The 16738-nt window shown below is 47.2% G+C and overlaps 1 protein-coding gene across 1 annotated transcript in view; it reads left to right on the top strand.

Annotated features, from left to right (window-relative positions):
- Positions 1-16515, top strand: part of uxs1 (UDP-glucuronate decarboxylase 1) — a 51945-nt gene extending 35430 nt beyond the window's left edge. Inside the window, exons 11-14 of the mRNA XM_064309844.1 lie at positions 11940-12000; positions 12876-12933; positions 14545-14648; positions 15484-16515. Of these exons, the coding sequence (XP_064165914.1) occupies positions 11940-12000; positions 12876-12933; positions 14545-14648; positions 15484-15615 (355 nt within the window). The 3' untranslated portion in view covers positions 15616-16515. The remainder of the gene's footprint in view (positions 1-11939; positions 12001-12875; positions 12934-14544; positions 14649-15483) is intronic.
- The last annotated feature ends 223 nt before the right edge of the window (positions 16516-16738 follow it).

Here is a 16738-nt window from a genome sequence, read left to right on the forward strand (position 1 = left end):
AGTCAGCTCACACACACTGTCACAGTCAGCTCACACACACAGTCACAGTTAGCTCACACACTGTCACAGTCAGCTCACACACAGTCAGGGTCAGCTCACACACAGTCACAGTCACAGCTCACACACAGTCAGGGTCAGCTCACACACACAGTCACAGTCACAGCTCACACACACAGTCAGGATCAGCTCACACACAGTCACAGTCACAGCTCACACACAGTCAGGGTCAGCTCACACACACAGTCACAGTCACAGCTCACACACAGTCACAGTCACAGCTCTCACACACAGTCAGGGTCAGCTCACACACACAGTCACAGTCACAGCTCACACACAGTCACAGTCACAGCTCACACACGCAGTCAGGGTCAGCTCACACACACAGTCACAGCTCACACACAGTCACAGTCACAGCTCACACACGCAGTCAGGGTCAGCTCACACACACAGTCACAGTCACAGCTCACACGCAGTCACAGTCACAGCTCACACACAGTCACAGTCACAGCTCACACACAGTCAGGGTCAGCTCACACACACAGTCAGGGTCAGCTCACACACACAGTCACAGTCACAGCTCACACACAGTCAGGGTCAGCTCACACACACAGTCACAGTCACAGCTCACACACAGTCAGGGTCACAGCTCACACACACAGTCACAGTCACAGCTCACACACAGTCACAGCTCACACACAGTCAGGGTCAGCTCACACACACAGTCAGGATCAGCTCACACACAGTCACAGCTCACACACACAGTCACAGTCACAGCTCACACACACAGTCACAGTCACAGCTCATACACAGTCACAGTCACAGCTCACACGCAGTCAGGGTCAGCTCACACACAGTCACAGCTCACACACAGTCAGGGTCAGCTCTCACACACAGTCACAGTCACAGCTCATACACAGTCACAGTCACAGCTCACACACAGTCAGGGTCAGCTCTCACACACAGTCACAGTCACAGCTCACACACACAGTCACAGCTCACACTCAGTCAGGGTCAGCTCTCACACACAGTCACAGTCACAGCTCACACACACAGTCACAGCTCACACACAGTCAGGGTCAGCTCACACACACAGTCACAGTCACAGCTCACACACACAGTCACAGTCACAGCTCACACACAGTCACAGTCACAGCTCACACACAGTCAGGGTCACAGCTCACACACACAGTCACAGTCACAGCTCACACACAGTCACAGTCACAGCTCACACACACAGTCACAGTCACAGCTCACACACAGTCACAATCACAGCTCACACACAGTCACAGCTCACACACACAGTCAGGGTCAGCTCACACACACAGTCAGGATCAGCTCACACACACAGTCAGGATCAGCTCACACACAGTCAGGGTCAGCTCACACACAGTCACAATCACAGCTCACACACAGTCACAGCTCACACACACAGTCAGGGTCAGCTCACACACACAGTCAGGATCAGCTCACACACACAGTCAGGATCAGCTCACACACACAGTCAGGATCAGCTCTCACACACAGTCAGGATCAGCTCACACACACAGTCACAGTCACAGCTCACACACACAGTCAGGGTCAGCTCACACACACAGTCAGGATCAGCTCACACACACAGTCAGGATCAGCTCACACACAGTCAGGGTCAGCTCACACACAGTCTCAGTCACAGCTCACACACAGTCAGGGTCAGCTCACACACACAGTCAGGATCAGCTCACACACACAGTCAGGATCAGCTCTCACACACAGTCACAGTCACAGCTCACACACAGTCAGGATCAGCTCACACACACAGTCACAGTTAGCTCACACACACAGTCAGGGTCACACACAGGGACACAGTCACTTCCCTTGTCCTTGTATCTGCGAGACAGTGTCAGTTTTTCAATGAGGTAGTAACACTCAGTAGCCTGGTACTCAGTATCTGGTACGTGTGTGTGTGTGTGTGTGTGTGTGTGTTCCTGCCTCCTGCCTCTCCGATTCCCTATCTGTGAGGGAATAAACCTAAACGCGGGATAATGACCTCATTTATGAACCAATGCCCTGAACTACGCTCCCCCGTCCAGCCACACGGGCAAACGCAGCCGGACAAACACTGACGCTTCCAGAACACGCCGGAACTTTGTGAACTTTTTTAATGTTCCCGGGGGGAGCGATAAAGGCGGCGCGGCGACAGACTTAGCAGAGGAAGAAAGGGGCCGATGCCCTTTCAAACGGCAGCGGCTCATCGCTCGCCATCCGTCGCCTGTTGCATTATTTCCATTAGCGAATGCAAATCGCGCTTTTCATCTTCGCCGCGGGGCGCCGCGCTTCCAAAGAAATGCCATCCGCCAGGAAAACAAAGCCTCGCTCTGCGCCACCCGAGAGATCGACCTGATCTGTTAAGAAGTGAAGGGTAACTAGAAACGCTACGTGGAACAGTTTACATGCCGTGCAGGTCCTCGGTTGTAAGCAAGGTGTTTGGACAACCGTCTTTGGTGCCGTAAATAGCACGGCTACCTGTATACGTTGTGGCTGTAGGTTAAATGCAATGCTCCTATACAGTGTGGCTTAGGAAATGCACGCTCTCTGTAGTACTGCATGTCCTGTAGGTTAAAGCGCTCTGCTGTGACTCAGCATCTGTAGGTGTGAATAGTGTAGTACTGCACACTTCAGCTGTGGTTTGTGGTGCCATGGTTGGTGTGGTCTGTCTGAGATGTCTTAGACCACCTGTCCTCCACTCACTTGCCTGTCTGAGACTGTGCTGAATAGTGTCCGACAATCGCCGCACTCCTCTGCTTCCACAAGTGTGAAGAAGAAGAGAGGCACAGATCAGCGCGTTTATGTCATGGATTTAATTTTTTGAGCATTTGTCATCCGAGTGAGCTTTAATGGAACTGATATGGGGAATATATGTGCTGTCGTTCTCCATCCAGTTTTTTTATTTTTGGTCTAATTGTGTTATGATGTAACCACGGGCTTCGGGGGTTCTGTGTGTGTTTTATTTACACCCCCTCACCTGGTGTGTGTTCTGCGTCGGCTTCTGAAACCCTGTCCTTGACGGGCGTGTTTTACAGTGTGTCTTTTCTGCTCCCTGTTCGTTTTCAGGTTTATGGATCAGATCCAGCCCAGACCTTCGATGTCAGTGTGCCTCGCACGCACGCCGTGTCTGGGCCCTGTGCCTGTCTGAAATAAGGTCACAGTAAAGATGACACATGGCTGTGACACTTTGGGGGCGTGTAGGTAGGTAGCAGCTGGTCTTAACAAGGTCACAGGTTGTTTCCCGGTAGTATTGCCGTTGTACCCTGACAGGGTTAACTGCATTGCTTCATGATCCGGCATAAATGATGCAATGTAATGTTGTTGTAAGTCGCTCTGGATAGAGGTCGCTAAAGCCTGTAAGCATGTAGTGAGACACACAGTGTCGTACGCAGGATACTGTGTAATTTGCCTGTTGAGACTGTTGCTCTAAACTGTGTACTGTATTTATTCCTGTCCCCTCCACTGTTTTAAAACTTAAAAATATTATATAGTTGAATAATTATTTTTTAATATGTTTTTTCCAACAAACTAATATGATTAAGTGAATACAGTACACATTTTGTGAGCTGTGTAGCATGATCAGCTGGGACTCTTTGTTGTGAATGGTGTGTTGCTCACTGCGTGTGTTTTATTTTGTGAGTGTCTGTGAGGTGTGTTTTGTGCTCTGTGTTGTATGTGTCTGTGTGTGTCTGTACGGCATCGAGGTTGTACGGCGTTCTGGTGTGTGTTTTTTGTGCTGGTGTGTGTTGTGTGTGGTTTCGTGGCGTGCGTTGAGGCGTGGTTTGTATGTTGTCGTATGTCTGTCTTGCCTTCGTGGTTTGGTTTTGGATGCTCAGGCATCAGCGTTGCGAGAGCTTCAGAGTCAGGTAGGGCTCTCGAGCGTCATACTGCATTATCCCGATTTATCGTTTTTACCTTCTCTGCCCTAGAGAATACAGTCATCAGAAAGAGAGAGAAAGGATTCTTAAATTCAGACCTGAGAGGAGCTTATTGGGGATTCGAATGTGTCAGTACAGACTCGCGAGTTAATGACTGTCTAGATCCCTCGAGGTTGTGTTTTCAAGCTTTAAGTATCTCGCCAGTAGACTATTCCTTGTCCATATTTGTATGAGCTGAATTCAAGAAGCTGTAAGGCCTCCATGCTCAGTTTTCTCAGCCAGACTGTATATGAAGCAGGTTTAGCAGATGTTTTGAACGTGGTCCTAACGTCACTTGTGGTACCTGAGCGTCCTCAGCTAACACTGTACTCTGTCTACACTGTCCTCAGTCATACGCTGTACTCGCATCCACACGTCTGTAGTCCTATCACGTCTCAGGTCCTACTGTACCTAGTTGGCTGTACTGTAGTCGACCTGTCTCGCTCTAACACTACTTGGGTCTGACCTGTATTATCTAACCTGTCGCTCCCCAGTACCACAGTCCTACATGTATGGTAGTCCTAACACCTGTAACTCAGTCTATGCTGTACTTGCATCCACACTGTACTTTAGTTTAAACTGGTACTTTCGTCCAACACGTACAGATACTAACACTGTACTCGTAGTCCTAACACTGTACTCGTAGTCCTAACGCTGTACTCGCAGTCCTAACACTGTACCCGCAGTCCTAACGCTGGACCCTCAGTAATTTTGAGAAAAGCTTTTTCCCTGCGGATTGACCATTGAAATCACTGATGCGCAGTGATAAAAAAACACATTCTCGACCTCATCCTCCAATGCCCATCCTGTCCAGACTGGGCTCACGAGTGAAAACGAGGTCCTCAATGGAAGGAGAATTCTGGGGGTTTTTTAACAATAGTTTTTCTTGAATGTGAGAGTATGAGTCGGCCGTGGAGTGTTTTTATCTATAGGAATATTCTGTCCTTCTCAGTTGTTTAGGTGTCTGGAGCTTTATCACGCGCTTGTATTTCCACCAGATGGTAGCGGCCATTGTCATACATTCTTTTAAAATGGAGGCAGCTAATGCATTCTTTATTTTCACACAGAGGCAGCAATTACATTCATCTTGAGATAGAAGCAGCGAATGCATTCTTCTTCAGATTGAAGCAGCAATTACATTCATTTTGAGATCGAAACAGCGAATGCATGCTTTATTTTCAGACAAAAGCAGCAATTACATTCAGATTCAGATAGATGATATTTTGTTCTTTAAGATAGAAGTAGTACATACATTCTTTATTTGAGACTAGGACAAGCAATTAAGGTTTTTCATTTTTTAATTAAGGCCAGATACATTGCCATGATTATAAAAAAAAACTAATACAGCTGTATGTGTAGTATTTAAATGTGTGTAGTGTTTTCAATTCTGGCATCAATAAAGGAGATCAGCGTGACATTTTTAATCTAGACACAGCTTTTGTCTGTGCCCACTTCTGTCTGTACTGCGCTCATTTTTGTCTGTACTGCACTTATTTCTGTCTGTACTATGCTCATTTCTGTCTGTATTGCACTCATTTCTGTCTGTATTGCACTCATTTCTGTCTGTACTGAGCTCATTTCTTCTGTGCTGTCTGTACTGTGCTCTTTTGTTGTCTGTGCTGAGCTCACTTCTGTCTTCAGTCACTGTAATCTAAAGCAGTTTACGTGGCCACAGTCCTAAGCAAGCTGTCAGACAGTGAATCCAATTAACCCATTGAATCAATTGCAAAAAAAAAAAAACTATTTAAATGCATTATCATAGTAATTAACCACTATGATACTGTATTATTTTCCTCATTGTTTTCACTAAGCACTCATTGAGGAAGGAGTGCTGCTCGTTGTGTTTGGATAACTGAGCAGGTTTTGTAGGTCAGTCCGTTCCCTTCTCTGAACATTATAATTATTTGTTTGAATACTTTCGGAGAGGGTGGGAGTCTGATAGAACTGCTGTGATGATGAAGGGCAATCTCAGGCAAATCCATAATTTTGTTAGACTGGAATGGTTGTTTTGAGCATTGGTCAGATCCTTTGTTGTCTCAATAAATGATCCTGTGCTGTTTGAGAAGGCTGAATGTTTTCATAGATTAGGTAATTAAATATTTAACGCTGATTGAGTGGGCCTGGCTGGCCGAGCAGCTGGTTTCGGAGGAGCGGAAGGTGGCTCTTATCTGTTTAATATCCCCTCCCTGTCTGGCTTCTGCGGGGCGACCCTGTCCTCATCAGAAAAGAGGATCAATAGGTATAACGCCAAGCTGACGATTGGACCTGAACTACAACCTGAAAATTAAAAAGAAAAATAGAAATTATGCGCCGATGAGTCGATTCTAATCTTTCCAGATTCCCGCCGTTGGCCTGCTGTTTTCTCCAGCTCGTCGCGAGAGGAACCTGACCTGTCGATCGAGGTTCTGCTCTGGCACAATGACAGACAGCTCCTGAAACTCCCAACGGACCGCCTCCTCGTCGAGTGACAGGAGGGAAGAGCCAATGAGAATCACCCGTGGCTAGGGCCACAGTCACAGCATTGGGCACTTGAGTTATTGAGAGTGTACAGCAGTATTGCCAGGGTCTAAGAGGACTGCTCCCCTTTATATTTTTTTATGATATTCAGAATATAAAGACAGATGCGCTACATTTCCAAAAGTGTGTGGACAGACACCCCTTCTGATTGGTGTGTTTGGGGTATGTCAGCCACGCCTGTTGCTGACAGGTGCGTAAAATCAAGCGTACAGCCACGGAATTTCCATTGACAAACATGGGAAACAAAAAGCGCGAATGATTTCTAGAACGATTTGTTTGCATGAAAAAAACGATTTTGTCCATCTGACATAAGCGCGTTTTTATTTCTAAAAAACGTTTTGAGCTTAAATGCTCTGCTCTGTGAATGCCTTCAGTTGGCTTTATGTTGCTGGCTTGCTGTGCCTCCTTTTCCTGTATATACACTATGTGGCCGTTGCATGGTGAGGAGGCTGTTGTTCAGTCACAGATTTGGCCCTGGTCCTGTGTGAGTGCATGCAGTTCAGAAGGTTTGGAGAGGAAGGAGATGACAGATGACGGAGGAAGGAGAAGCCCGTATGGGGGTTCTCCCCCCCCTTTCTGAAGAGGTGTTTTCTGTTGTCCAGCCCGCTTCAGGGAGTCATACTGTGACTGAATAAATAAATTAGAAGAGCTGTTGTTTTTAAGCGGACTTTAAAGGGGCGATCCTTCCCCCCCCCCGTCCTCTCTGACTGCTCCCCCGGGCCGGTGCTGGATTTAGGAGTTTGGAACAGAGTTTGGAACGGAGCTCCTGACTCCTGAGTTTCCTCTCAGGGTCTCGTCTGCGTCTGCTCTGGAGACGCTCTGGAGACGCACTCCAGGAAGAGCCGTTTTTTTTTCAGAGGGAATCCTTACGCATTGCGATTCTTCCTTTGCTCCTCATGAAAAAGAATTATTTAAAAGAAAAGAATTATTGAAATGTACAGCAAAGTTGGTGCATCAGCGTTTTTTTTTGTTTTTTTTTTTGAGCCGAAAGATGATGAAAGGCAAAATAATGTATCTTTAGAATTTCCTGGCCGATGTACCCCGCCACTTCTGCGCGCTATTTATGAATATTTAAAGCTTTATCTTGGGAGTTCATATATTTTTAAAACCCCAAAGATAATTTAATGTTCTTTTTCCACGTTTTAATTCTCGATTCGCACTTCAGTATCGCGGCGTAAGATCACACACAGTGGCCTCGGAGGTTATTCACACCCTCGACGAAGACGAAGGAGGAAGGCCGGGTAAAATGAGCAGCGCTTTTAAAACCACGCAGCGCAGTATGCACAGTACTCACTCAGTACTCACTCAGTACTCACACAGTACTCACTCAGTACTCGCTCAGTACTCACGCAGTACTCACGCAGTACTCACTCACTCAGTACTCACGCAGTACTCACGCAGCTCTACTCACTCAGTACTCACTCAGTACTCACGCAGTACTCACACAGTACTCACACAGTACTCACGCAGTACTCACACAGTACTCACTCAGTACTCACTCAGTACTCGCGCAGTACTCACTCAGTACTCACACAGTACTCACTCAGTAGTCACGCAGTACTCACGCAGTGCTCACTCGTTTATGTGAAGGTGTGAGCTCTCCGTATGCACACACCTTGCTGGAGGTTTTGTATGGCTGTGCTGTGCAGTACAGGGGCAGTGGCTGGGGACTGGGGCAGTGAAGACCTTGTGTTCGAAAGCCCTGGGGTTCTCAGAGCCTACCTGGCATTCAGTCCAGGGACTCCTCTGGTTCAGGAGGGGGGGCTTGTCCTCTCTGTCCTTCAGTCTGCCCCTCCCCTCGCCCCGTCCCCCCCCCCACCCCGTCATGCGCGCACCTCCTTTCCCGTGTCTGGTAGCTGTCCTTCAGCCCAGTCGCCCTGGTGTTTCTGGGGGGAGAAGGCCCATCAAGCCATGTCAATGGAGTGAGAACACGGTTTGTCCATTTGGGCTCCACACCCTGGACACTGAAAGGCTGTGATGTGTGAGAAGGGTTCAGAAGGGGGACATGGCACATCAGCTAAATATGTGGGGGGGGGGGGCAGGCTGGGAGAATTAGTTTCTGTCAATCCTTGCTTCCGTAAATATCCTGCTGTATAGGTGGATTGTATGTGGAAGAATGTAATCGGTGTAAATTTCTTAGGATAGGAGCATCTGCTAAATAACGTAATGGGTTAAAAGGCGGGCAGGGGGGTGTGGCCTGATCTGCTCGGCCAATGACGTGCTGCCAGTTCCGGCGTGCGTAGGTGCTTTCCAGAGTATGTGAAATAAGTGCCTGATAGGCTCCAGCTCTCAGATGGGCCTATATGAATTCTCCTACCCTCTGAGATCGTGTCAGTTTTTGCCAGAATCGAAGAGAACTGAATTCTTTCTCCTGAGGGAAGAAAGGTAGAGGGGTGTTGGGGGAGGGAAGGGGGGGGGACAGAGGGGGCTGGAGCTTTGTATTTGCCAAATCTTTTCGTTCCCAGGAGAGATTGCATACGCCAGCCACGCCGTAGAGATATGAGACGCGTCGCGTGTTCTCATAGGGACGTGTGGCTCTCTGCCTGCCACTTGGATTTTTCTTTTCTTTTTGTTTTTCTTTCTATCTTTCTTTCTTTTTACAGCTTTCTGTGCTTCCGTCCACAAACACTTATTTGAGTTATTTCTCCAGTGTATTGTGAAGCCCTTCCCACCTTTTATAGAAATAAAAGCGCGAAGGAGTTTTTACGCCTGTATTTTGATAGTCCTTCTGCGCACTTGAAGGTGTGCTGGATACTTACCACGGCAGCCAGTTATTTATTTCCTGTTCCTGTCAGTCAACCGGGAATCTTGAACCTGTGTGGTTTTTCCTCCATGCTGTCATGTGACTCCCATTCCCAGGAGGTAATTGGTGCATCTGCCCCGGAGTTGTTTTGTCACAATAAAAGCTTGAATCCCACTCTGGTGCATAAATGCTTTTGATCACTGCAACAGAGAGGTTGGCTTTCCACCTTTAACTCCAGAATCCTTATGTTGTACCTGAAGTAAACCTCTACCATCCATCTGAAACATTATATTCATATGCAGTGTGATTAAAAAGGTATGCCTTCTTTGTCCCTGTAGTATTCAGTGCTGACTGGAATTAGATGTGTGTGTGTCTGTGTGTGTGTGTGTGTGTGGTGGTGGGTGAGGTTTGTTCCCCTTCATCACTGTAAAGCACTTTGAGCGTTAGGAAGTTTGGAAAAGTGCTATATAAAGGCAATTAATTAATTAACGTGTGTGTGTGCTTGTGTGTGTGACGGATGTAGCAATGGTAGGGTGACTTTTACGAAGTCGCAGGTTCGTTCGAGTAGGACATGCCGTTGTACCCTTGACAGGGACTTAACCGAAATGTTCAGTATATCCAGCTGTTAAAGGATACAGTAAAATGCTATGTAAGTTGTGTAGTCGCTCTGGATAAGAGCGTCTGCTAATGCCGTAGTATATTATGTTGAGCGTTGTGTGTCCTTGACACCGAAAAGCAATGCGGCTCACGTGTCCTGGACAGGCGAGGCTAGGTCTCACATTTGCCGCTCGCGGAGTTGATTGACAGCGGATTAAATTAAAACAAGCTTGTTTCATCACCGCCAAGCGGTAGATTTTTCAAAGGAAGCAGTCTGACAGGAGAGACGCAGCTGGAGCCAAAGTTTGTGTCCGTTCGCTCGTCAGAGAGCTGACCGAGGTGGCTGCGTGGGGGCGGGGGCGAGGGAGGGGGGCGGGGGGGGGGGGGTGATCACTGCCATACACGAAGGTCCACAGATGCTGCCTTACTTGGTATTTCATTATCGTTTACATCTGTATTCTGTTTCCTAATGAGAAACAAGCATTTTTTTTTTTTTTTTATAAAACATGGATTGGCAGAAATAGATTTTATCCCACTATCCGCAAGACGGACTGTTCTGTCAAGATCATTTAAAATGAAAAAAAGAAACCGTTAATGAGCTGATCTGGGTGGAGGTGTTATCTCCTGGAAACATCGTTATTTCCCACTCACACTGAAACAGCCATATGGTCCTTGTTTTGCCAGCCAATTCAACAATTAATTCTGTCAGCATCTCGATAATTAACATGTTTTATGATTCACTGAGACACACATCAGAATACATAAAATGTGCAAAAATGCTCATTCTGTGCATTTTGAAATATGCAGCATATATGTATTAATTATATCTGCAAATTTTTTAACGAGTATTGCCCTCCATTTAATTAAAGATTAATTGTGTGTGCAGTTTATAACGGGTTGTAAGTTTTACACACGCACACACACACACACACACTCTCTCTCACACACACACACACTTACAGTACTGCGTATGGCAGTCCAGTGTTATGAAGATGATGTTGCTTCCATTTGCATGCACATGGTGAAACTGTGGCTGTATCGTGGTTCAGGTTGTTTTTGCGGCAGTGCCACAGCGTGTCGCCATGGAGACCGATCCATGAGTGAGCGAGGTCCCCGGGCGGGGCCGTTAGGGGCGTGTCTCCATCGCCTCCAGGCTGTCCGCTGAGTGGTCTGGAGGGTGTCGAAGGTGGACGACGCCCGGAGAACTGTCCTGCACGGTGTAGTTGGGGTTCTGCTGAGGCAGCTCCCGTGCTCGGTGTTGGGTTTGCTGGAGGTCGTGGATGTGAGGGAGGCGGTTTTTCGGGATTTTCTGAAGGCGGTGAAAGTGGAAGGGCTCCAGGGGTGGGATGTGCGACCGGTAGGCAGTCCAGGCCTCGGCACCGTGCGGCCGTGTGGAGAGGCACTCTGCCTGGTGGACTGCGGAACCTACGGGAAGGAACACGCAAACACTCACGCACACACACATAATAGCCTGCTCCTCCAACCAGTGAATAGTGTGGCCGCAACTCAATATGTGAAGCACGCAGACATGAAGAGTTTTAATTTAGTTTTTTTGGGGGTTTTTTCCAAAAAGGTATTTGATTGTGCAAGATGTGTGATCTAAGTGACTTTGATCATGGTATGTCTGTTTGTGCCAGACATGGTGGTTCTCAGCATCTCAGAAAACAGCTGCCCTCCTTGGGTTTTTGTGCACCACAGTACCTACAGTAGAGTGGTGTGATAAAGCTCTCTGTGTGTACTGTAGATGAGTCATGTGGCACTCCTCTGTCCATGAGTCATGTGGTACTCCTCTGTCCATGAGTCATGTGGTACTCCTCTGTAGATGAGTCATGTGGCACTCCTCTGTCCATGAGTCATGTGGCACTCCTCTGTCCTTGGTAGAGCGGTCGTCCTGTGGTGAAGGCTGCGTGTTCAGTTTCTGCTAAACGAGTGTGATGTCACCGAGGCTGAGAGGTTAGACCACTTAGCCGCTCTGCCCGGGCCGACTGCTCCTCACCACAGGGGTCTGCTGCTCGTCGCTCCCTAAGGGGCCTACTACAGAGTGGGGTTGTGAATGCTCTCAGATTTCTGGTGTTTTTTTTTACAGTAAATAAGGCTTACATTTCTCCCTCTCCCTCTCTCTTCCCCCCCTCTCCGTGCAGTGATTTGGTGAACGGGCTGGTGTCCTTAATGAACAGCAACATCAGCAGTCCCGTCAACTTGGTGAGTCTCCTGGGGGGTTTTTTAAAATCTGAGACCGTGTACCGTTGGGCTTGTTTCGGCAGGGGGCGCTGGACATCCGGTCACTATACGCCACGCTATGACGAAGATCTGCAGCATCTTGGAAAAAAGCACAAAGAAGGGCAGCATGACTTGTCACCTGTTAGAAACAGCTGTGAACCTCTTCATGCTTTATCCATGGAGAGAGACAGTTTGACAGATATATGCTGAATTTGGTGGAAGAGTTCTGGGCAGAGCATGTTTAACCCAGTAATTGCATTGCTATTTTTGAAAATTATTCTTGGAAGAGGCTATTTCTGTGGTAAATGCCGTTTCTGTAATTCTTTAGACCACCCTCGGCACAGAGGCTAAATGCTAATTTAGCAGAGTTGAGCTCGACTGAAGGACCACTTCTCGTAAATGTGTGTTTTGTTACATTGTTGCATCAGAACAATACTGTGGGGATCCACTGTTGTTAAGTCAGATTATACCGGTTGACATTTTGGAGCAGTGTAATGAAATATTACACGCAAGTGGTCGATTTTCTTCGATGTGATTGACCTCATTATTTGCATGAATGAAATAAAGTGTTCATCTCAAGTGGCCTACGCTTCAGTTAGTTTGTTCACGTTGCTTAAGCTCTTGAACATCACAGAGAGTTCGACCGCATCCTGACGTGGTCGTGGTTGCGGTTTTCAGAATGCTCTGTGCGGCCTGGGGCTTGTTTTGGCAGCTCAGGCTTTGGACCTGCTGACATTTTGTGATGAGCACAGTTTGCAGGCGGTAGGAGAACACAGAGGAATGTTATTGCAGACCTGACGCCCATTGTGTGCATTGCTTTCTATTGATTCTTTTCTTCTGGTGTTATTGTTCTACAGGGGAACCCAGAAGAGCACACCATATTGGAATTCGCCCGTCTTATTAAGAGCCTGGTCGGTAAGTAGTCCTGGGTCAACATGGTGACTACGTCATCATATCTCTCCATCCTCTCAAAACCCTGGACTGCCTCTTTCTTTCTCTCTCCCTTTCTCTCTCTCTCGCTTTCTCTCTCTCCCTCTCTTCTCTCTCGCTCGTTCTCTCTGACTGTCTTCTTTCTCACATTTTTTTCTCTCTCTCTCTTTCTTTAATTCTCTTCTCTGTCTTTCTCTCTCATTCAGGAGCCCCACTGACATGACAAATAAAGCTGTTGGTGAAGTGTTAGCGTAGTGCTAGCCTACGGGTAGCCCGTTGATCTGCTCATTCCAAACAGTGTTTGGGATGTTAGCCGCCCGGCTCATATTGCAGACTGGCGTTTATTTTAATATCCATGCATTTCCTCCTTGCCTTTAATAGACGTAACACTGTTTTTACACAAGCATGAGCATGACTCTCCATGCACAATTCATTAGAGATTAGAATGAATTAGGATGTTAATCTGGACTGTTTGACCCCCAGTGAGGGGGGGGGGGGGCATTTATTGGCCTTTTCTTCCCGTGGGGGTTCAGCCAATAGGCTGGTAAATGCCTGGCGCTGGAGTGCATTGTGGGTATTTCTGAAATGTGAGGCACTGTTTCCCTGCTGATATCGGTCTGCCTTCAGGCAAGCTGGAATTAAATAGAACTTTCACTTTAAAAGTTCTGCAGTTACAGGAATAATAAATAAATAAATAAATAAATAAGAGAGCCCGATAAGGGCGCTCGAATATTAACCCTTTCAAACCGAGCTTGTCGGCACCGACGCGTTTGTGTATCCCGTATTTATGATAGCAGTACCTTATCTCCACAACCATGCGAGCTATCAGAAGGCTAAAATTGCATTTAAGAGTACACAAATAGAACTTCTCCGTCCCATGCTGCCTTCCGATTGTGAATGGAGGGGCAATATGCGCTATCTGGATAGTGCAGTGCATTGGCTATGCTTTTTTTTATTATTATTTTTAAATCCATCCCCATTACATTACATTACATTCATTTGGCAGACGCTTTTATCCAAAGCGACGTACAAAAAGGGCATATGATGGTCATAGACAACTGCTAAACACAGGTTCAGTAAGGTACAATACTTATTTTGTACAGCTATTTCTAGCCAAGAACACTGTATGAAGATCTAATGTCAGCCTCCATTTTGTCCACTAATGATCACTAATGATTGGTAGCCAATGCAGCCAATCAGAGGTGATTTAGAATCTGAGCCAGTCAGTAGTTAGTGTGGGCATGAGAGACGCTGGACTGCTGCGGGAAGAAGGAAGAGATCACTAAGGAATCTTTTACAGCAATGGAAGCAGTACAGAAATGCTGTTTGATCACAGCGATGAGGAGCTAGGGCACATCGGTCCATTGTATCACCAGTACAGGGGAAAAAAACGCCCGGGGACTGTGTGGCAAAAAGTGGACTCAGAGCTCTGAATAAAAAGAGAGAAGCAGCTACTGCTGTCTGCGCAAGGCGGGTTATTTATTTCATTTTTTAAATTAAAGGGAATGTTATCTGTGTGGTTTGATGGTTTTGGTAATAATCAAAATGGGAAGTTTTCATTTTCATTAGCGTGTGTTCTTGTCTCCCCTCCCTCAGTGAGTCGCAGTCAGATCCAGTTCCTCCCGGAGGCTCAGGACGACCCCCAGCGCCGACGCCCGGACATCCGCAAGGCTAAACTCATGCTGGGCTGGGAACCTGTGGTGGGTCCCTCCGCAATCTCTGTGACTCTCCCTTCATATAAAACACAGTATCTATGACTCTCACGTCATATGAAACACAGTATCAGTGACTCCTATCATATTTAATCACAGTATTTATGACTCTCCCTTCATATAAAACACAGTATCTATGACTCTCACGTCATATAAAACACAGTATCTGTGACTCTTCCATCATATAAATCACAGTATCAGTGACTCCTATCATATTTAATCACAGTATTTATGACTCTCCCTTCATATAAAACACAGTAGCTATGACTCTCCCATAATATATGAAACACACGCAGTATTTATGTATAGCCACCATCGCTCAATCGCGAGTTAGATAGTCGTCTCAGCACCGTTTGTTATATTTCTGTGGGTAATGACTGATCCTGGCTGACTGTAGTTCACTACCTGACTGTGACTGATCATGACTGATCCTGGCTGACTGTAGTTCACTACCTGACTGTGACTGATCATGACTGATCATGACTGATCCTGGCTGACTGTAGTTCACTACCTGACTGTGACTGATCATGACTGATCCTGGCTGACCGAGGCTGATCCTGGCTGACTGTAGTTCACTACCTGACTGTGACTGATCATGACTGATCCTGGCTGACTGTAGTACACTACCTGACTGTGACTGATCATGACTGATCCTGGCTGACTGAGGCTGATCCTGGCTGACTGTAGTTCACTACCTGACTGTGACTGATCGTGACTGATCCAGGCTGACCGTGACTGATCCTGGCTGACTGTCGTTCACTACCTGACTGTGACTGATCGTAATTGATCATGGCTGACTGTGGCTGACCGTGTGCATTCACAGGTGCCGCTGGAGGAGGGGCTGAATAAGACCATCCAGTACTTCAGCAGGGAGCTGGAGCACCAGGCCAATAACCAGTACATCCCCAAACCCAAGCCCGCCCGCATGAAGAAGGGCCGGCCCAGACACACGTGAGGGACGGGTCCGCAAAACTGCCCCCCCCCCCTCCTCCCCCCCCAAAGAAGAAATCCTGCGCTCCGAGCCGCCGCAACTTTTGCGTTCAGCGAATAGCAGACCGGTAACCGTTCTCGTTCGCCCAGACGGACGGACGGACGAACATGCCCAGATCGACGGGCAACTCCTAAAACTTAGCCGCAGTCCTCGCCTGTTGGATTTTCTTATTTAAAAAAAAGAGAAACTGAAGTTGAGCTGCCCGGTGCTGGGGAGCCTGATGCGAGGTTGTTTTGTGTGATCTGTTTTCTGTGTTTTTTTTTTTTTTTACAAGCTTTCTTCGCTCCAGAGGTCTTCGTTTTATGTAAGAGAAATTATTCAGCTTGGTCTTACTTAAGTCGACTTAAGATGATACATGTTTACTCCTGGGGTCAGCAGCGGACACTACCACGTGCGCATGGGTTCCAGTCCTGGACACTACCACCTGTGCTTTGGTTCCAGTCCTGGACACTACCACGTGTGCTTGGGTTTCAGTCCTGGACACTACTACGTGTGCTTGGGTTCCAGTCCTGGAGACTACCACCTGCGCTTGGATTCCAGTCATGGACACTACCACGTGCGCTTGGATTCCAGTCATGGACACTACCACGTGTGCTTTGGTTCCAGTCCCAGACGCTGCAGAACACTGGCCTCTTTGTCTTTCTCATTTTTGAAAACTTTTACAGTCTTGTTCTAAATTATGTATAAATTTAGCTAAGCTAAAATGTGTGCAAATAGAAACGTTGGAGTTGTTTGTTTCTGTGGCGGTGTGTGGACAGTGAATTCAGACGGGAGGATTTCTGAGCATGCTCTACTACAGAAAGATGATTGTATTGCTGACTACTTGGGGAATACTCTGTTTAAATAAAATATTGACAAAAGAAAGATCCGTTTGGCGCATATTGGCATGCATATTCTGTACAAATGGTGTGCTGTAAAGTCTTACATCACTGCTTTGAGGACTGATGTTTCTGTCGCCTGCCCCGTATATGTGATATAAGGTTACACAAAGCTCTCGTATAGAAACCAAGCCAGCCGTCTCTGAAAATGCAGTCCCTCCGCAGTCAGCCAGGGGGCCAGTGGTAAGCGTAATGAACTGGTTTGGGCA

This window comes from Anguilla rostrata, chromosome 15 (genome assembly GCF_018555375.3).
Source record: "Anguilla rostrata isolate EN2019 chromosome 15, ASM1855537v3, whole genome shotgun sequence".
Taxonomy (NCBI): Eukaryota; Metazoa; Chordata; class Actinopteri; order Anguilliformes; family Anguillidae; genus Anguilla; species Anguilla rostrata.